Source organism: Diabrotica virgifera, chromosome 9 (assembly GCF_917563875.1).
Source record: "Diabrotica virgifera virgifera chromosome 9, PGI_DIABVI_V3a".
Taxonomy (NCBI): Eukaryota; Metazoa; Arthropoda; class Insecta; order Coleoptera; family Chrysomelidae; genus Diabrotica; species Diabrotica virgifera.
This window is the reverse complement of record NC_065451.1, coordinates 59030730-59054133: the sequence shown is the minus strand read 5'-3', so window position 1 is coordinate 59054133 and position 23404 is coordinate 59030730. Positions and strand designations below refer to the sequence as shown.

Genomic DNA, 23404 nt, shown 5'->3' with positions numbered 1-23404 from the left:
ATGAGCGCCATGCACGGCATTCCAGCAGTCCAATTGTGCATCTTACTTGAACTCACATTTACAGCCGCGTCAATACGATCTAACCGCCCATTGTTATTAATTAAAAATAGCAGCTTAGTAATAAATTTATAACACAGATTTCTTCAGAATCAGGTAGCGGAGGCTTTAAATTTTGATTTAGTCACTTTCTAACTTTCATAATAATAATTTTTAACCGAGTTATTGAGTCTTAGAAAGGGTCACTTTCGCGTGTTTTAAATTTTAAATTGCTTATAACTCCAAAAAGATCAACTTAAGAGAAAAATTATACGAGACCTTTTTTATCCAGAATGGTCCAAAAAACCTAAAAAAAGCCTAAAAAAAATTTTTCCGAGCCAAAAATATTGATTTTTGCAATTTGATTAAAAAAAACTGAACCACTTTTCACGTGGGCGACTTCTTGAACCTTATTCTGGGATGTCTCACGAATGTGATTATGCAAAAAAAATCTCATGGGAATATTTTTCCCAAACGGACCCGCAGTTTTCGCCTTGTCTAACTATAGAGTTGTTTAATTTTATTTATCTAACTAGGTTTTAGAGCGCTCCAAACTTGACCGGATCCTTGTATTCTCATAGGAATACAATAAAAACAGAGCCTTAGGCCTACTGTTCTATCTATATATTTATTTATTATGATTTTAACATTCCTACGCTATTATTGCTATTTTTGACCCTTTTCCCGGCCACCTATGAGGTAGAGTCTGGCGGCACGTTTTTTGTGTGGTATCCCCAGTAGGCCTAATCCACAGACAATTTCTAGACAAAATAATATTATTTATTATTATATGTTGAAAAAGATCTATCATGGTTATTATTTTTTCATTTTTTTCGATGGTCCAGGCTGCGAGTCAAGATCTGAATCAGTATCCGAGGTGAATTTTTGTGGTATAATGAGAGTTAGAGTTGGCGTCATTGTCGGTAATTTATCTACCTATTCATGGTCTTCAATAATTAATGTTGATATGTTCACGATGTTGCTGCAACTTTTACCACTACAATGGAGGCACACTTGTGAACAATTGAGGTCTGCTTTTCGGCAACCACATGCGCTTCCAGTTTCCATTGCATCTGCTAAAGATGAATGTCATAAACTCGGGAGTAATGGAGGCTTGGAAGTTTGGATTGGTATCCAAAATTTTCCATTCTTTTTTCATCCCCAATTTTCTGGATCACAATGTTTACTGAGCCATGACTGAATCTGGTGATACACTCAGAGTCTGTGGAAACGGGCTGCATCTTGTGTTGGAGGAAGTGAGAAGAGATTAAATGCATTTTTTGTCACTGTTTTTTAGACGAAAAACGTTCGCCGACAACAGTTAGTAAAGATGGCTCGACTTTCCCACTGACAAATAATTTTCCTTAGAGGTTTCTTACAAATAAAATAACCACCACTCATGATGCGCTTTTACAAAAAACACAAAATGTCTATCTAATCACAAAAATATAAATTTTACCCACAAGACTCTCAGTAGTATTATCTATAAAACTCAAAATACTTTTCACAATTTTTAATACGACTGCAGGTGGCCAAATAGGTAGCACAACTGTAAGAATAAGTTAAGTAGAGGGGGACCGACTGCTGTACCACCTAGGATAAATTATAATAATAAATGTAATAGCAGGCAGATATTCAGACAAGAAATAATTCAAACAAGGAAGAAAAATGACAACTGCAAATTTTGTCAATTCCTGTTTATTGCGCACTCAACTTCTAAAATACTATGTAAAGATGATACAAAAAGACCGAACTGTAAGAATGTGCTGAGCCACTATAAGGTAGCTGCGTCGTTACTGAAATACGCACTTTGTTAGACCTTGTTTCAGATGCATAATGACGCAACTGTAGATAGGGTTGAAAATGGGGCGATTAAATTAAGATAATGAAATTCGAACCAATATCGATGAAAATAAAAGCCATCGTTGTCAAAAGACAAACGTCATACTGATGCTCCTGGACGATTACTCTTCATTTAATGCCCATTTTAATTTTTGTGCTCTTCTGAAACATTTTGCATTTTGCGGTTGCGTGATTCTTCTTCTAGACCGGCGAATTTGTCCTCAAACAACTTCTTGGCATTTTCTACATATGCTTAGGGTTCTAAGTTTTGTAGTGGGGAGAAAGGTCAAAAATAGATTAATAAGAGCATAGGAATGTTAAAATAATAATAAATTGTATGAATAAAAAATATTAAGATAGAAAAGTAAGCCTAACGTTTTGTTTTTATTGTATCCCTATGAGCATTCGAGAATCTGGTCAAGTTTGAAGAGCTGTAAAACCTAGATAAATAAATAGAATTAAATACCTTTATAGTGGAAATTGTTCGTAAAAAACCCTCTACAAAATTGCTATGTTATTTTATTGTAAAATCAACTGAAAAAAAAGAAGTTATAACCTCCAAAAGGAAACTTTGTTAAACATTTTTTACTTATTTTTGTTTATATCTTTTTTGTTGGTCACTTGACGATAAAAAGTAATAGAAGTAAAATTGTATAAAATTTAATTTGTTACATTTTATATTTTAATAGATTTTTCGTAGAGTTGGTAGTTTACGAGATATAGCGCGAAACCCCTTTGCGCCCCTTTTCCAAGATGACGGCCGGGGGACAAGGGTGGCGAACCCAAAAAATTGAACTTAAGCTTCTACTGATGCCCCTTACACATTAAAAAAATAAAATTGACTCCTTTAACAAATGCCAGGTTTAGCCTAAAAATTGTAACATTTCAATGGACTATTATAGAGCAATAATAATTGTACGCTTCGACATACCAAAAAAATTTATAGCAATAGTCAAAGATCCCAAGTTAAACAGAATGTAGAATAAAAATCCAAGGATATTTGACGGATGTGTGCCCGGAAAATACTGGGCTTAGATAGGGAGACGCACTGCTGAACTGTTAGCTTGTATAGGTGGTTTATTATTATTATACGGCAAGGTCCAGTTATCATTTCAGTGACCGTTTAAGGGCCGGTTGTTCGAACGCTAATCAACAATGATCATTATCAAATATTTAATTACTGCCACCAACTGTCAATGTCAACTTTGATTGGGTTGCTGAAATCATAATTATTGATTACAATTATGAAATTACTTAATCAATTATGTTAATAATTGTTACGTTAATTGATTAACTAATCTCATAATTATAATCAATTATGTTTTCAGCAACCCAATAAAAGTTGACATTGACAGTTGGTGACAGTAATTAAATATTTGATAGTGATCATTGTTGATTAGCGTTCGAACAAACGGCCCTTAGTATTTAGTGTATTTAAGTTCATCAAATTGTTTTAGAGTTTTTTTTTATCAATATTCTTGATTATTTTTTAGTCTGGATTTGCCCTTGGATGTCTCTCCATTTCTTTTGATGATTCTTTATCAGCCATTTCTGAACTTCGTTTTTCATAGCATCTTTAGCGATGCCGCAGAAAGGTTCTGGGCCTTCCAACTTCCAAGGTTTCCCTTGAGCCTTGTTTTTTCGACATAATATCCGCTCAATCATTCCCATGCACTTTTTTCGTAAAAGAGTATCCGAAATTATTATTTTTTTAAAACAATAACTCGTGATTTTATCAAAGGCAAAAGTAATATAGTTATTTATGAAACAGTTCGTGGCTTTTTGCGAACGCACACGATGTTTAGAGCACGAGCGACAGCGACGCGAGTGCTATACATCGCGTAAGTTGCAAAAAGTACTTCACGCACAGTTTCATACAATATTTTATCTACGATAAACAAATAAAAAAACTGTAACTCTTCGTCACTGGAATTCATTTCTATTATACAATTTTTAGAACTTTGACATATAGAAATTCTAACTTCTTTCAAACCACAGAACTGTCAAAACTTTTTTGTAGTAATTTATTGCTCACATGTCATCACCATGACAACGCGAAAGTTAAGAATATTTGATTATATGAAAGTGTGCAAAAACAGTGCGAAAAATAAATCTCATTTAAAATACATTGTTACTTCACTCACACTTTAAATTCTCCACGCACTGCTATCTATAATGACAGTTTTCACAAACTAAAATCTTTTATAAAATATGCGATAGAGTAGATAAAAAGCTTTTATCACACGGTTATTGATGAACAACATTTATTAATCATACTTATTAATTTTCAGAAACCATGCCTTTTCCTGATAAGATCTTCGGATTGTACCAATGTCTTTACAACAGAAACCCTGAAGTAAGTTTTCAATGCTATTTTTATGAATAAAACAATAACGATATATTACAGGTGTTGAATTTATCTATGTAACCTTCTAATCTACGTTTCCATTCAAAAAATGGGTTCTTCGCAAAAAATATTATTAAAAGGTCTACACATGCTCTGATCAAACCTATATACGCCAGTCAATGGGAGCAAGAATAGGATATTACCTCCGAATTCTATCCTACTGCATGGATTTTATCTCCTAATTCAAAGTCTATCCTATGCCGATGTGTGCTTTTATCTTGAGGGTGGTTCCCACCACTTCTGGGAGGTGAAAATTTTCTGGTTAAAATTACCACGGAATTCGTTAGAGAACCTAATTCTAAGCAAAAACTGTTCTATGATTTATTTTTGAAAACTCTATACTTTTTGAGTTATTCGTGGTTAAAAATTGGCCATTTTCATTGAAACATAATACCTTTTCGAGTGTTTTTTGCGAATACCTTAAAAACCATGCATTTCACTAAAAAAACTATATTAAACATTTTTGTAGGTTATGAAAAAACAAAGAGACACTTGCCTTCATAAATCTTTTAGTTATAATACAAAAAGAGATATGGTAGGTGAAAATAGTTTGTTGTTTGGTACATTCCCAAATTGGTCTATTCAACTTGAAATAACAGAGAAACGTTCGATTTTAGGTGTATAATGCTTCCAATATCTTTTGTAGTACTTGAAAAGGAAAATACCTTTAAATTGAGCTATATTAAAGGTCCATTACATTAAAACAAAGCGAGATATGCTGTAAACAAAATTGATAACTAATGTGTTTTAAGAAAAAATGAGAAGTAATTTTAACCCCCATCCACCAAAATGTCAATAAATCTTTTTCCTTTTACAATACCTTCTATTATACAGTAAAACCTGTGTTAACGGCCAGCTGTCAAAACCGGCCATCAGTACTAGCCGGCCAATTTCAAAGTTCGCCAAACCAAAATTTGTGGACTACAAAACCTGGTACTAGCGGCCACCTTTTTATATCGGCCAATAGTTCTGTCATTTTTAGTGACCGTTATTGGCAGGTTTTACTGTAGTGTCATTTCTATGTTCAAAAAGTTGGACAATGGTTAAAAAAAAAGATCAAATTATAGAGCGCATTTTTAAATTTTCTTAAAAATCTTCCTTTTTCTCCATGTAACTCGAAAATGATAAGAGATACAGTAATAAAAAATAAAAAGGAAATTTTTATCTAAAAAAACCCTACATTTTTGTGTGGGGTCTTATTTTCATATCTCTTATCATTTTCGAGTTACATAGAGAAAAAGAAGATTTTTAAGGAAATTTTAAAAATGCGCTTAATAATTTGATCTTATTTTTTTCAAAAACCATTCATTTTAAACGAGTCCAACTTTTTTGAATATAGAAATAACACTATAATAAAAAGTATTGTAGAAGGAAAACGATGTATTCGATGTAAAAATTCTGATGGATGAAGGGTTAAATATACTCTCACATACAATATATTCTCATTTATTCTTAAAATACATTAGGCATCAACTTTTTTGCAAAAATCTCGCTTAGTTTGAATGTAATCGACATTAAGTATTGCTCATTTTAAAGGTATTTTCAAGCACTACAAAAGTTATTTGTATCATTATACATCTAAAATCGACCGCGTTTCTGTTATTTCAAGTTGAATACACCGATTTGAGCATGCAGCAAGAAAAAAAAAACTCTTCTTACCTACCATATCCCTCTTTGTATTTTAACTAGAAGATTTATGAAGGAACGAATCTCTTTGTTTTTTATAGCCTACAGAAGTATTTTATATAGTTTTTTAGTTAGATGCATAGTTTTTAAGGTATTCGCAAAAATCCGACGGAAAATGTCATTTTTCAATGAAAATGGCCAATTTTCAACCACGAATAACTCAAAAAGTATTGAGTTTTCAAAAAATAATTATAGAACAGTTTTTGCTTAAAATTAGGTTCTCTAGCTTCTTCCGTGGCTAGTTTAAACCTAACATTTTTCACCCCCGAGAAGGGGTGGGAATCACCCCCAAGATAAAAGTGCACATCAGCATAGGGTAGGCTTTGTTTCTTGAGATATTGCGTACTTACTGTGAAAATATCAAGTAAATCGATGTATAGTATGATAAATTTGATCCAAAAGATGGCATAACCCAGACATTCAAATAGTCTGGGCTGATTATCGGAGAATAGGCCATTTTTGGGAAAAGTTATTTACCAGCAATTTTATTGCTGGAATCGAATTATAAGATACTATATATTAATAATATAGGTATGCAAAATCCTCAGATAGTGTGCTACTTTTTTTATAAACAAAATGGCGCCAGAAAATCGTGTTTTTTTCAATTATTGCTCTATAACTCCGAAGATTTTAATTTTACAACAAAAACTCTCAAATAAAAATTCACCGTGATTAAATTCTGCATAGAGACGTGTTTTTCCCGATCTGCTTCGATGAAAATTTTCCTCGGAAAATGCGGGTTTTCCCAACAATATCTTTAATTTTCAAATAAAGTTTTAGATAAGTAATTATCTACCAATATTTAAATAATTTGGTGACTTAAAATCCTTATTGGTTTAGATTATAGTTCCAAAAGCTGATGCAAATTAAACGAATATTTTAGCAACAATTCAATTGTTAATTAATAATTTATGGTCGCAATAATAACCAAAATAATTGCGATACACTGATCAAACTTTGAAATCTTATAAACATGAGATGCGTTTTTAACATTTTTTCAACAAAATATAATTTTTTTATTTTTTTGCATAATCTTTAAATGTTTAAAAAAAATAGTTATAAACAAATTAACGTTTCTCAGAAAGTTTTTATTATATTGTAATTTTAACAAATAGCTAAAATGCGCATTTCAAATATCTTGAAAATGAATGCTTTAAAACTTTTTTACAACCATTTACAAAAAAGTTATGAAACAGCAAAATAAACATACGATTACTACGGTGTTTATATATATTTTTTAATTCTTTCAAAGCGTAGAAGTGAGTATAATGTACAAGCTAATTATTTACAAAAAAATAACGATTATCAATTTAATGGTTATATTTTAATTAAAGAGTATAAATATATTTTTTTGTAATTTACACGCGCGAAAGTAGAATAATACAGCACTGTAGCTGAAATTTTCACTCGGAGCGACGACCGGCCGCGCGAGACATACACTTTTATAAATAATATATGCTGCGTGTCAGTCGCTTCTAGTGAACATTTTAGCTCCGACTCTGTATCAGGCCTACTTTTGCGCTAAAAATTACAAAAAAAAGTATTTTTAATGTTTGATTAAAATATAACCATTGCACTAATTTTTGACATTCTTTGTGAGTAATTAGATTGTACCATAGACTCACTTTTAAGCTTTGAAACAATTAAAACAAATTATAAACAACGGAGGTTGTAACGGTCACGTTACGAAATTAGATCTTTAATTATTTTTATAATTATTTCCCCTCGGTCTCTCATTTGATTTCTTTCAACTTCTCTAATTTTCTCGTAAATAAATATTTACGTGACGTCACACTTCAGAGTATGGAACATACTCTACACCTCGGTTAATAATTTGATTCGTGTGCTGAGAATTTGACGTTTTGCTCTGTGAAGTGGCGAGACGAGAGACTTCACTTGTGGTTGGGGATTTGGTTAGTATGGATGGCGTGTAAGGATCAAATTTGGAGGTTAGACCTCGTGTTAGTAAAAATGTGTGACTTTTGAATTATTGATCACCAAACCTATCTAGGAGTGTTTGAGAATAAAGAAGGTATTAATCCAATGGGGTTTACAGCATAACATCATCGTATCACACGCCATCCATGTGAAATCTTAAATAACACCTCGAAACACCAAGAGGCCAATCTCCAACCATAAGTCACTGGGAGTAGTTACTTGGGGAACAAGCCTTTTGGGGGCATTCCAGCTCCTTTTCGTATTAGCACTTGGACCTACAGGAGGCATGATTTTTGCACTATCCTAGTGCTCATTTCCGGGGATGCGCCAGCAACCTATTTAGGAGTCGTTCGGGTTTGTTTGGGAACTACCAGTGGGTGACATCAGTAATTATTGTGTGTTTATCTCCTATGTTTTATTTTAATGCACTGTTTATTAATTTTGTTTCAGATTTAGTTTACCTATTTATATAACATATTTGTATATTATGGTATTAAGTTCCCAAACTCATGTATCATTTTGCGGTACTGTACGTTGAGCTCTGCGTATTTGCCCAAAAGGTATTACTTCGAATATTTTATTGTTTATTTAGGTCGATTTCATATCATTATGTACAGTTCGATTGTAGCAGCGGAAGCGAATAGTTCTCTGTGTGATCGAAGTGCTAATTATTAGAGTTGTTGTTGTTTTTACCAAAAAATGGAATTAAATTCAGATGGCAGAGGAAATCCACCTGACAGAGGAAGGATTGACGATGTTGCTAGTAATATGGATTATGAAGTTAATGAAAAACAAAAACAGTCTGAGGAAATTATAAATATTAATATTAATACACAATCAAAACAGGTACCGATAACAAATCCAAAAAACTTTTTACCAGATTATCAGGTAAGCAATAAAACAAATAATAATATAGGCCAGTCCATAATGTCAGAGGTGAAAAATAAATACAGTCAAGGTGACCAAGGTCCTTATTTTGTTTTTATGCAGAATAAGGAAGGGAACATCGGCCGATTGCATCGTATCGCGACAGCTCGGTTAATTTTAGGTGCAGTACCTGCAATTAAAGATAATATTGTTAATATTAATATTATAGGAAAAAATAAAATTAAAATTGAATGTAACACATATAAAAGCGCTAATATTTTAGTGGAATGTAAAAAGTTAATAGAAAGAAATTACGATTTATATATTCCAAATTTTTTTACTCAAAAGAGTGGGGTAATTAAAGGGGTAGACAAAAATATTTCAGAAAACGAATTAAAAGGTATTATTGTTCCAAGATACGGCAATTTTAAAGTAATAAACGTTAAAAGAATAAAGCGAAAAGAAAATGATCAACTGGTGGAGACGGGTACGATAGTGGTGTCTTTCAGAGGCCAAATGATTCCAAAACAAGTAATCATTGAGCGAATGATATACCAAGTGGAACCTTATGTTCCAAGAGTAATACAATGCCTTAATTGCATTAGGTACGGGCACGTTACGTCACAATGTCGTGGTAAGAAAAGATGCAGCAAGTGCGGACAGGAACATGATTCAGATGTATGTGATTTAACAGATCCCACTTGTATATTATGTTTTGGAAACCATTCAGCATTAGATCGAAACAAATGCGCTGAGTTTGAAAAACAAAAGGGTATTAAATATATAATGGCAAATGAAAATTTACCTTTTGAAGAAGCAAAATTAAAATACAGCAGTAGCTATAGAACAGTCCTAAATTCAACAAACACAGGAAATAGGTACACAGTGACAACCAAAAGAAAATGGAGCGAAGGAGCTCAAAATAAATCAGTTTATCCTTATTCAAAAGAACACGAAAATATACTGGACACTGCAAGCGCTTCTGCTTACCCGTCGCTACCAGTTATAAACAACCCATTATATCAAAATCAAACAAAAATAGTCCAACAAAACTCACTAACTAGTAAACAAATTACTGATAATATAGTAACAATATTTAAAAATTTCTTAGACAAAAACTTAATTCCAATAGCAAACAAACAAATTTTAGACGACATTAAAAGTAATATAGAAAAAGTTTTAAATGGCCCTAGTAAATAATAAGATTTTACAATGGAATTCACGATCAATAGTGAACAATAAAGGCCATTTTGAAAAGTACATTTTCGAAAATAAATTCTTAGCTATTCTTTTAAGTGAAACTTGGTTAAAACCAAATCCAAAGATAAGCTTTTCCCAATATAACATCTTCCGTGAAGATAGATCAGATGGTTATGCAGGAGTAGCGATATTATTAAGAAAAAATATCAATTTTCAGAACAATTTAAATTTTTATAAAATAAATAATGTCATGTGCGTTGCAGTACAGATTAAGATAAATAATAAAAACTTAAACTTATATTCCATTTATGCAAAACCCAAATTATGTGTGTCAAAAAACGAATGGGTTAAATTTTTCAGTAGTTTACACAAACCTTTTTTAATAGGGGGAGATTTCAACTGCCATAATAAAATGTGGGGGTGTGATGTCACCGATCAAGAAGGTATTTATCTTTTTGAGGCTATGGAGCAATGTGGACTTAATTTCCTAAATGATGGGTCAGAAACATTAATTCGTAAACCTATGCATTTAAATAGATCTGCTATAGACTTAACAATTTGCTCTAGGGATATTTATTACAAATTTGATTGGCATACAGAAACTTTGAGTCTGGGTTCTGATCACTACCCAATAGTAATAGAATTTAACCATAATACTGATAGTAACGTTACTAATAGTAATGCTGTCATTGACACTAATGATATATCTAGATCTAGAATTACATGGGATATTAAAAAGGCAGACTGGGCTTTCTTTACCTATCTCTTAAACAATGAAAAGAATAATAATATATCAGATGGTTCAGAGCAAGAATATTCCACATTTTGTGACTCAATCAATTTAGCTAGTAAAAGCTCTATTCCAGAGAGGAAGAGAGGGCCCAATGCAAAATTTAATAAACCATGGTGGAATGATGATTGTAGGGACGCTATAAGACAACAAAAAGAAGCTTTTTTGCAGTTTAAAAGACTATCTAATTACGATAATTACTTAAAATATCAACAAGCAGAAGCTTATAAAAAAAGAATTATTTTAGGCAGCAAAAGAGCTTCTTGGAAAAACTTTTGTAGTAGTTTAAATAAAAATACACCTATTAGCAAAATATGGAATGAAATCAGAAAATTAAAAAACGTTTATAATCCTCCCAATAATCCGATAGTTGAAAATGAGTGGACAGATATATTTTTTAATAAAATTGCTAGACCTTGGGTTATAGAAGGAGAAATTAATCACAGGAACCCAACGGATAATAGACATGACAATGACGAAGCAAACGAAGACAACATGTTTCTCACTGAAGCATTTAGTCTGGAAGAAATAAAGAACTGCCTAAAAAGACATAATAATTCAGCTCCAGGATTAGATGGTATACACTATAGTATGTTGTATAATTTACCCATACATAAGAAAGTTCAACTACTAAACGTAATAAACAATATCTGGATGAGTATGGATATACCACGTGCATGGAAAGAGTACATCATAGTTCCAATTCTTAAGCCACACAAATCACCAAACTGTCCGGATTCGTATAGAGGCATTTCACTATCATCATGTGTGTTAAAAACAATGGAAAGAATGATTAAATGTAGACTAGAATTATGGTTAGAAAAAAATTCTAAAATACCTGCAACACAATTCGGCTTTAGAAAATCATGTTCTACGATGGAAAATTTAACGCACTTAATACTGGATATATATAACTCATTTTCCGCCAACAAGTCGGTATTTGCTACATTCATAGACATAGAAAACGCATATGACAATGTGAACCTACAACTTCTATACCACAAAATGAAGGAAATAGGACTGCCAGATACACTCTGCTGGAAACTTCATCAACTTTACATCAATAGAACTCTTTATCTTCAAATCAATAACAAACTAATAGGACCCAGAGTTTCAAACATCGGGTTACCCCAAGGGAGCATCTTAAGTCCAATATTATACACTATTTATACAGCGCATATAGGTCAAAGCATAATTACTAGCAAACAAGGTAAAATATTACAATTCGCAGATGATATATGCATATATGTAGACCAATTGGAAATAGAACAAGGCAGTAGAAAAATAAATACAGTATTTAAACATCTACAAGAAGACCTAGATCAAATAGCATTAAACATATCAACAAAAAAAACACAAGCTTGTATATTCTCCCGAAAACGAAACATTCCAGAAGTAGTGGAGTTGCAAAATGTCTCGTTTAAAGTTCAACCTAAAGTTAAATATTTGGGTATTATACTGGATAGGAAAATGATTTGGAAAGATCATATTGAGTATATCGTAGCAAGAGCTGACAAAGGGTACAATGCGTTACGAGCAGTAAACTATACAACCTGGGGAGCAGATCCCAACATAGCATTACTAATGTATAGGTCATATATAAGGTCAATATTAGATTACGGATGTTACTTTTACAATCAAGCCGCCAAAACCCATCTTCAAAAAATAGACATCCTTTCAAATAAATGTCTCAGATTATGTATAGGAGCTTTGATGAGTACTCCAATATCAAACCTAAGCGTAGAATGTAATGAACCACCGTTATGGTTAAGAAGGAAAATTCTGTGTGAAAAATTTATAACTAAAATGATAACTAAAGAAAGCATAATATGTAACAACTGCCACAAACTTTGTATAAATGACCTAACCACAGAATACTGGAGGAAAAAGACAACATTACTACTTGCTGAAAGTTACAATAGATTAAGACAATTTAAAAATAAACTACATACATCAACTCTGCCATCTATGTTTCAGATAAATCTAAACAATATACCAAACATACAACCAACCTACATGAGAGATTACTCGAAATTTCCAGTGTACTTAAGGAATGCCATGTTTAATGTGGATATAGAAACTTTATTTCCGGGACATTACCAAATTTATACCGATGCCTCAAAAATGAATTCGAGGGTGGCCGCTGCCGTGTGGGACCCTAGGACAAGGTATAAAGAGGGTATACGACTTAATGAAAATTTTACAACATTTTCAGCAGAACTTATTGCAATACTGAGAGCATTGCAGTATATAAGCAGTATAAACAATAATGAAGAGAAATTCCTAATCCTTACAGACAGCAAAAGTGCTTTACTTAAACTGGAAAGTTTGAAGGACATATCAAACTACATATATATTGATATTATTAAGGCATATATCGCACTTAAGGATAAGGGCAAACAAATATCATTTTGTTGGGTAAAAGCCCACTCTAACCTTAAACACAATGAAATAGTAGATACTTTAGCTAAGAAGGCTACCGAACAAGAAATTGAAAGTGAATATAAATTAACATTAAATGATATTTACGCTAATATTACTAGCAATAAAACCAAAACCTGGCAACAATGGTATAACAACTCAACAAAAGGGCTATTCTATAAAAACATACAATTAAATATTCCAGCTAAATCCTGGTTTAATCATTATCACGGCGAAAAAATCGTTGTTTCATATATATGCAGACTTAGATTTGGACACTGTCTAATTCCAGAACACAAATTTAAAATAGGTCTTAGTGATAGTAATCTTTGTGAATGTGGTGAGTTAGGATCTGCAGAACACATGATACTAAACTGTAGACTAAAGATAATCGAAATAAATCATTTCATGAATCAAGTATATAGAGAAACCAATATTACAAGACCTTTTAATCTAATAACAATATTATCTAGTTTAGACGAACGTGTATATGAGATCCTAATTAAACACATACTTAGTATAAAATTAAAATTGTAAACTATAATACCTGTGTTTATCCCATTTGTCTACCTACCTTTCCGTGGTCTAGTCTTGTGTGTGTGCATTGCTCTGAAAGACCCCTGAGCAGAAGTACTCCTTGTTGACATTCCTTATAATACAATTATAAAAAAAAAAAAAAAACAAAAAAAAATAATAATAAAAAAAAAGAAAAAAAAAAAAAGAAAAAAAAAAGAAAGAAAAAAAAGAAAGAAAAAAAATATATATAAAAATAAATAAAAAAAAAAAAAAAAAAATAATAATAATAAAAAAAAACATAATAAAGAATAATATTGAATAATACTAGAATATATTTATGATATAGATATACGTATATAAATGTGTAATATTGTATGATTGTAGCTAAAGATTAAATTATCCATTTATTGTTATAGAATCTAGGTATATCTTTAAAATACAAAATCTTATTTTAATAGTAATATGTGAGATAAATATCTGTAGAGCAAAAATAAGTTCGGCTAATGGATTAAGTCCACAGTCAGGAAATTCGATGACACACACACACATATCATTATGTAAATTTAGGTTGTATTATTTGCTTGTTTCCCAAATATGTTATTTATTCGCTTTATTTCATTTGTTCAGTTAATTCGTCGCTACTTTATTTTATTACATTTGCTCGGGTAATTTAGGTCATCGTTTCGGTATTTATCTTAGATTCATTTTTACCACTTTTATTAATGCATTTGCTTAATTCTTCATGGTATTTTCTCTTCGCCAGGCTTGTGCCTATTTATTTATATTACTTTTAATATTCATCGGTTTTCAATTCAGTTATACGTAGCAGGCGTACTATAACCATTTGGTAGAAGTCTTATGTAATTTTGTACCCTATATGTTAGTGAGAGGTACTTATACCTGTAATTTTGTAACAGGTAACATTGTTGTTATCTTAGGTTGAACATAACTTTTGCAAACTTTTGTCATGTTAGAGTCACAGCATAATATGAACTTGCTTAACTCAGAGATTGTTAAAAATCTGGTAGTTAATTTTAATAAATGTTTATTTATTTTGTATATCATGAATTTTATTATTCCTTTATGTTCATTATTACAGGTTTGATATATTTAATATTTGACAGCAGTATAAGATACCTGGGAAAATGATCGAAGATCATTTTCATGGCGCCCATGATTTGTTAGATTTATTTATTTTGTTCGTCTTTAGCAATTATCCATCTTCATTTAGTTTCAGTACATTATTCTTATTTTATTATTTCATCTTTTAGTCATCATTACTATCTATATAGAGCTACTGTTCTTCGACAGGCATGCAAACGAGCCGTATCCATCCTTGAGTGTCAAGTGGTTTTCTTGCATCTCTTGCTAGCCAACTCTATTCAGTTTGCCTCTGTCTCTTCCCACTTCTACTTCTATCCCTTCTAATCCCCCTTTCTTCAGTACTACTGCAAAGTAGTATTTTTTTTTCCTATTGCGGCTTCTCAACGTAGAAGCCACTTCACCCTTTTCTTTACACACATCCCACTCTCTCTTCCTTTTTATTACTTAGTTTTTTTTTCCTTTCTTCTGTTGGAGTATATCTTTCTTTTTACTTTCACTCCAACAGAAGTTCTCTTATTTTTGTTACACTGGCTGCCCAATGCGTGGTGCCAACCGTTTTATGGTTCTAAGACAGTAGTTCTTTTAGTTCAATTTTCTTTTATTGGAATTTTCTGTTTTATTAACTTTTGATATCTTTGTATACATGTTACTTCTGATTTATTTTTGGTCTTTAAAACTTTACGAATACTAAACAGGTAGACTTATGCTGCTTTTGGTTTTGATTAGTTTATTTTCGATACCTCATTTTTAGTTTTAGTGGTACAGCTCATATTTTAGTTTGAATTTTGTATTTTTATTGGAAACTTATTTGTGTATTTAGAATGAGTATACATGACTGACATTATGTTCTATTATTATGGATTTTTAGCCCTTCTACCAATGGTAGTATGTTTGCACGTACAATTAATTATTGACTATATGCATATATTTTTTTTCTAGTGTGGTTATATTTTCCACCTAACTAGAAATTATTTTCAGTATTTAGGTATTTTATTTACTTTATTGATTTGATTATTTATATATTTTGCTGGCATTTTGATTTGTTGATGTGTCGCTAATATTTTCTCCATATGTATCTTTGTCTTACAAACTTTAGATTATATTTTATATTTGTTATTTTTGATATTTGGGTTGTTTGGTAAGACAGGCACACACCACAAAGCACAATCAGTCCACAACATTAGCTTCTACACATGATACATTGAATTCGCATGGTTCGGATGATTACAGATGGTCATCCAAATTATTTTTCTTTAATTGGTAGTGTTAAACATAACAATTATAATTATTGTATAGTAAAGTAGTTCCATTATCCATCTCAGTTTCTAGTTTTATTATTGTTGATAATAATATTATATCAATGGGGGTACCATAATATAATGCTCATAGAAATCAGATACTTTAGGTTGAGATTTAAACATAAATCTTTTATTAGTTAGAAACATTGGTACTTTTTCTATTAAGTTTAGAACAATCCTCAGAAGAAGATTAACTTAACGGTGTCGTTCAAGCTAATCTCTTCTTCTGTTTGTCTTTAGCTTAGCTCAATCGTTAGTATGGTTAGAAATTTTAGTCTGATTTTTTTTTTACCATCTGATAATGCAGGTACCTACATACATTGCTTGATTTCATCTTTGGCTTTGTTGTTGATGACTTTTAATTTATTACTTATTAATTTAATTATTATGTAGTACTTTATGTATGAGTTTAATTTTTTTTTGGTATTAGGCATGGTGCATTGTAATTATTATTATGAGTCAATGTTATTAATTGCTAATCCTGTCAGTAGGATTATACAATTAATCAGAACTTCACTTGTATTTTTGTTTAGTTTCTGCACACCTAACCCCTTAAGTTAGAAGGGTTGTTGAATTATTATATATTTATATACTTATTTGGACAGGTAAGCTCGTACAAGTACTCTTGTTTAATATGGATATTATTATGGAACTGTATGTTATGCACTACTTATCTCAGGTTATGTGTTATATTATTTGGAATATTTGATTACTTACTAATTTTTTTTTGATCATATTTATATCTTATTATTGAATTTGCCATATTGGAAAGATGTGGTTTTTAATTTGTTATTGGGTTACTCTATTAACATTATTTGTCTCCAATATCTTAAACACTTTATAATAATTTATATCCTTCTATCCTACACAGTATGATTCTGGAATTAGTTTGGAATTTTGATGTAAGTATGTATGAATTCTTGAGTCTTTCATATTTCTTCTTAGAAACTACTTAGTCTGTTGATGCTCAAAGTTGGTGAATACGTGGGTTCGAAGTTCAGCAAGGCGCCATTGCTATCCGATTTCGCAATCTATGTCTTTCATTGCAGAGTAGACAGATGTTTATCTATCATAATATTTCTGGTCAGGAAATGCCTGCAGCATGTCCTAACTATTCTTTTCTAATTAGTCCAATTATTCCAGTTACATATTTACAATTTGATAGGGAAGTATTTAGTTTATATTTTATCTCGTACTTCATATTACGTTTGTTGTTGACTATCCCTATACGCAGTAGGTTTGTTAAGTCAGTATTTGGAGTGTTTAGACAAATGAGTTGTTCATCAGAGTATATTCCCACTTCTTTCCTTAGGCATTAGTTGCTATTCAGATTCTAGAATATTTCCTGAATAATTCTATGTACCTATGTGAGAACGCATGAATCTGCAGTTTTAATTAAAATTGGTTGCCCGTTCTCGTCAATTTTTTTTCCTATCACTTATCACATATTTCTTTCTCCTATTATTCATCATAGTGCCATAGAACTTGTAAGTCCACCATTTATTCTTTTTTCTTTCTTACTTATTCTTACGTTATAAGTACTTTATCTGAGTCTGGTTATTCTCATACATCTGTTGTAGCAACATGCTATAGTTCGTGAATACCAGCACGAATTAAGTTTATGTAGTTTCTAGAATATTTTAGTCAATACACTATAGGTATTTATCTTACCTTTGATTTAGTTTGGTTACATCTCTGTTACTTAGTCTGTTAGTAATTTATTCTGACTTATTTTGATTACTTAGTTTGGATAGGTCCATATTACCGGATGAGGGTGTATGTAGACCTAATTTAGTTATTTTGTTCAGTATTAGTTACCATTGGATCCAATAATTTAGTTTATTTAGTATTAGTAAGAATTGGTCCATAAATTTTCCTGATCGTTCTTCTTTGGATATACTCTAATATAAATCTGGTGTCCATTGATAGTCCGATTCTGGATAAGGGTCCGATTCTTCATTTATTTTGTGTATTTGGTTGGATAAGTTCGTATTACCGGATGTGGGTGTACGTAGACCTGATCTGTTTATGTGGATTAGTATTGGTGTGAATTGGTCCATAAATTTGCCTGGTCGTTCTTCTTTGGATATGCCTTTTATGAATCTGGTGTCCACTGATGGTTCGACTTTGGATTACGTGTCCGATTCCACATTTATTTTGGTTATTGAGTTTTGGATTCCTTTGGTATGTTTATTATTGGTATTATTTGGCATTAGTGAGAGTTGTTCCATAAATCTTCCTGATTGTTCTTCTCTGGATATACTATTATGAATCTGGTGTCCATTGTTAGTTCAATTTTGGATTAAGTGTTTAATTCTTTACTTATTTTAGTTACTGATTTTTTTTATTCACTTTGGTACATTTACTTTTGATATGGTTCGAATTGGCTCACACCTTTTCCTGGTTGTTCCGTCCTTGGATATATCCTTTATAAATCTGATGTCCATGGATAGCTCAATTTTGGTTTTAGTGCCCAATTCGACACTTAGTTATTAGTATGAACTTTAGTACAATATTTAGTTTGTTTGGTTTTTGAAGCAATTCATTAATATTGGTAACAGAGAGTAACATAGTAACATTTTAGTATGAATTTGAGTCATATATTTATTTTTCCTTGATCATTAGTTTATATTTAGAAGTAATCTTGCGAATCAACGTGGATTGTTAGACTATTGTAAATTTAGTTGTTATTATTTTGAAGTTTAGAAAAAAAATTTATTGAAAAATTTTTTTTCCCGAGTAGAAGGGGATTGTAACGGTCACGTTACGAAATTAGATCTTTAATTATTTTCATAATTATTTCCCCTCGGTCTCTCATTTGATTTCTTTCAACTTCTCTAATTTTCTCGTAAATAAATATTTACGTGACGTCACACTTCAGAGTATGGAACATACTCTACACCTCAGGTAATAATTTGATTCGTGTGCTGAGAATTTGACGTTTTGCTCTGTGAAGTGGCGAGACGAGAGACTTCACTTGTGGCTGGGGATTTGGTTAGTATGGATGGCGTGTGAGGATCAAATTTGGAGGTTAGACCTCGTGTTAGTAAAAATGTGTGACTTTTGAATTATGGATCACCAAACCTATCTAGGAGTGTTTGAGAATAAAGAAGGTATTAATCCAATGGGGTTTACAGCATAACATCATCGTATCACACGCCATCCATGTGAAATCTTAAATAACACCTCGAAACACCAAGAGGCCAATCTCCAACCATAAGTCACTGGGAGTAGTTACTTGGGGAACAAGCCTTTTGGGGGCATTCCAGCTCCTTTTCGTATTAGCACTTGGACCTACAGGAGGCATGATTTTTGCACTATCCTAGTGCTCATTTCCGGGGATGCGCCAGCAACCTATTTAGGAGTCGTTCGGGTTTGTTTGGGAACTACCAGTGGGTGACATCAGTAATTATTGTGTGTTTATCTCCTATGTTTTATTTTAATGCACTGTTTATTAATTTTGTTTCAGATTTAGTTTACCTATTTATATAACATATTTGTATATTATGGTATTAAGTTCCCAAACTCATGTATCATTTTGCGGTACTGTACGTTGAGCTCTGCGTATTTGCCCAAAAGGTATTACTTCGAATATTTTATTGTTTATTTAGGTCGATTTCATATCATTATGTAAATTTAGGTTGTATTATTTGCTTGTTTCCCAAATATGTTATTTATTCGCTTTATTTCATTTGTTCAGTTAATTCGTCGCTACTTTATTTTATTACATTTGCTCGGGTAATTTAGGTCATCGTTTCGGTATTTATCTTAGCTTCATTTTTACCACTTTTATTAATGCATTTGCTTAATTCTTCATGGTATTTTCTCTTCGCCAGGCTTGTGCCTATTTATTTATATTACTTTTAATATTCATCGGTTTTCAATTCAGTTGTACGTAGCAGGCGTACTATAACCATTTGGTAGAAGTCTTATGTAATTTTGTACCCTATATGTTAGTGAGAGGTACTTATACCTGTAATTTTGTAACAGGTAACATTGTTGTTATCTTAGGTTGAACATGACTTTTGCAAACTTTTGTCATGTTAGAGTCACAGCATAATATGAACTTGCTTAACTCAGAGATTGTTAAAAATCTGGTAGTTAATTTTAATAAATGTTTATTTATTTTGTATATCATGAATGTTATTATTCCTTTATGTTCATTATTACAGGTTTGATATATTTAATATTTGAAACAGACTGTATGACTTGTACACACTTCTAAAAAAGGTCAAACCGGCAAACAGGTGTATGTTGGGAGCTGGATTGGATGTAACAGGAGCTGATTATTAAAAATTTTTTTACACACTTTCAATTTCTTTGAGAACATACTAGCTGATTATTAAAAATTTTTTTACACACTTTCAATTTCTTTGAGAACATACACCTGTTTGCCGGTTTGACCTTATTTAATATTTGACAGCAGTATAAGATACCTAGGAAAATGATCGAAGATCATTTTCATGGCGCCCATGATTTGTTAGATTTATTTATTTTGTTCGTCTTTAGCAATTATCCATCTTCATTTAGTTTCAGTACATTATTCTTATTTTATTATTTCATCTTTTAGTCATCATTACTATCTATATAGAGCTACTGTTCTTCGACAGGCATGCAAACGAGCCGTATCCATCCTTGAGTGTCAAGTGGTTTTCTTGCATCTCTTGCTAGCCAACTCTATTCAGTTTGCCTCTGTCTCTTCCCACTTCTACTTCTATCCCTTCTAGTCCCCCTTTCTTCAGTACTACTGCAAAGTAGTATTTTTTTTTCCTATTGCGGCTTCTCAACGTAGAAGCCACTTCACCCTTTTCTTTACACACATCCCACTCTCTCTTCCTTTTTATTACTTAGTTTTTTTTCCTTTCTTCTGTTGGAGTATATCTTTCTTTTTACTTTCACTCCAACAGAAGTTCTCTTATTTTTGTTACAAGGTTTCCTATATTTACTTTGCTGTTTCATAACTTTTTTGCAAATGGTTGGAAATTTTTTTTAAAGCATTCATTTTCAAGACTTATGAACTACGCATTTTAAGTATTTTATAAAATTAGAATATAATAAACAATTTCTGAGAAATGTTAATTTTTTTATAACAATTTTTTTTAAACATTTAAAGATTATGCAAAAAAATGAAAAATTTATATTTTGTCGACAAAATATTAAATAGGCATCACACCTTTATAATCTTTCTAAGATTGATCAATGTCTCATGATTATTTTGGTTGTTATTGCGACTGTAAATTTTTAATTAACAATTGAATTGTTGCTAAAATATTCGTTTCATTTTCACCGGCTTCTGAATTTATAATCTATACCACGAAAGCTTTTATTTCACCAAGCTATATAATTATTATTAAATAATTATTGGCCCAAAAAATTTATTTGGAAATTCGAGATTTTGTTGGGAAAACCCACATTTTCCGAGGAAAATTTTCGTCGGAGCAAATTGGAAAAAACATGCTTCTATGTAGAATTAAATTGGGGTGAATTTTTATTTGAGTGTTTTTGGTGTAAAGTTAAAATCTTCGGAGTTATAGAGCAATAATTGAAAAAAATACGATTTGTCGGCGCCATTTTGTTTATAAAAAAAGTAGCACACTATCTGCGGACTTTGCATACCTATATTAATAATATATAGGAACTTATAATTCGATTCCAGCAATAAAATTGCTGGTAAATAACCTTTCTTTGTACTTTACTAATTAGACCAGCGTATTATAACTATTTTTTTTCAAAATTTAAAGATTATGCAAAAAAAAAGAAAAATTTATATTTTGTCGATAAAATATTAAATAAGCATCTCATCTTTATAACTGTTATAAGTTTGATCAATGTATCATGATTATTTTGGTTATTATTGCGATCGTAAATTGTTTATTAACAATTGAATTGTTGCTAAAATATTCGTTTAATTTTCACCGGATTCTGGAATTACAATCTATACCAAGAAAGCTTTGATGTCACTAAGTTATTTAATTATTAATTAATAATTACTTACCTAAAACTTTATTTGAAAATTAGAATTTTTGTTAGGAAAACCCGCATTTTCCGAGGAAAATTTTCGTCGGAGCAAATCGTGAAAAACATATCTCTATGCAGAATTTAATTGCGGTGAATTTTTGTTTGGGTGTTTTTGTTGTAAAGTTAAAATCTTCGGAGTTATAGAGAAATAATTGAAAAAAATACGATTTGTCGGCGCCATTTTGTTTATAAAAAAAGTAGCACACTATGTGCTGACTTTGCATAACTATATTATTAATATATAGCATCTTATAATTCGATTACAGCAATAAAATTGCTGGTAAATAACTTTTCCATGAATTTTGCTAATTAGCCCAAAGTAAAAGTGAAAGTTATCCTCCAACACCAAATTGTTCTATATGGTCCACATAATGTTCAGAAAAAAGTCACACCATTTTGAGCGTCGGGTTTGGGGGGAGAGGGGGGAAAATCGGTAAATTCGTAGTTTTTTACGTTTTCGTTAATATTTCTAAAACTATGCGGTTTAGCATGAATAACCTTCTATACAAAAATGTTCTCTATTAAGGGTCGTTTAAACACAGCGATAAATCAAACAACTTATCAAGGTCAATCGAGTTGTTGCAACTTATCATTGTGTGTAAACGGTGCATCGCACAACTTATCAAAGTTGGAGTTGGGTTGAAGGTGGTATCGCATTGAATCGCAGCGTCTAAACAGAGTTTCAACTTGTCATCACAACTAGTTGCTGTGACTTATCGTTGTGTTTAAACGACGCTTTTAAGGACATCGCACACATCTTATGGAAAATATAATGTCACTCAAATTCAATAAAATTTATATGAATATATTCGTTTCAATTTAACCATCAATTCTTATCATTGCTCCAACTCTTAATTTTTAATAATAAGAGCAGAAATTGATATAAATCAATCTGAAATCAAATGGGTAGGTACATAAGTTAGAGAGAGAAAAAATATTTTAAAATACCCAAATTATAGTTAGTTCATAAATCTTCTCGAGCTCTTAAGCATCTTATTATAATAGTTTCACTAATCCGCTTAGGCCCAGCGGGGTTTAAGCTGTTTTGAATAGCACCCAGAGCAATAGTCATTATAACTGACACGTTTATAGACTCCAAAAATGTGATTTCGATAAACTTTAATTGCAATTTGCGCCGTAATTAATCATAATTAAGAGTTGGCGCAATGATAAGAATTGACAGTTAATTTAAAACGAATATACTCGTATAAATTTTATTGAATTTGAGTGACATTATATTTTCCATAAGATGTGTGCGATGTCCTTTGAAACAAAAAATGC

The 23404-nt window shown here is 31.4% G+C and overlaps 2 protein-coding genes and 1 long non-coding RNA gene across 5 annotated transcripts in view; 2 read left to right on the top strand and 1 right to left on the bottom strand.

Annotated features, from left to right (window-relative positions):
• Nucleotides 1–23404, bottom strand: part of LOC114339168 (dynein axonemal heavy chain 1-like) — a 1269803-nt gene that overhangs the window by 298567 nt on the left and 947832 nt on the right. The gene's annotated exons all lie outside the window — the stretch shown is intronic.
• The window catches only part of LOC126891904 (uncharacterized), a 105632-nt gene that overhangs the window by 76183 nt on the left and 6045 nt on the right, over nt 1–23404 (top strand). Inside the window, exon 5 of the mRNA XM_050661254.1 lies at nt 4170–4234. Within this exon, the coding sequence (XP_050517211.1) occupies nt 4170–4234 (65 nt within the window). The remainder of the gene's footprint in view (nt 1–4169; nt 4235–23404) is intronic.
• Nucleotides 7838–19999, top strand: LOC126891906 (uncharacterized). Its single transcript, XR_007700609.1, has 2 exons — nt 7838–8282; nt 19575–19999. It is a non-coding gene; the product is annotated as an uncharacterized LOC126891906 (long non-coding RNA).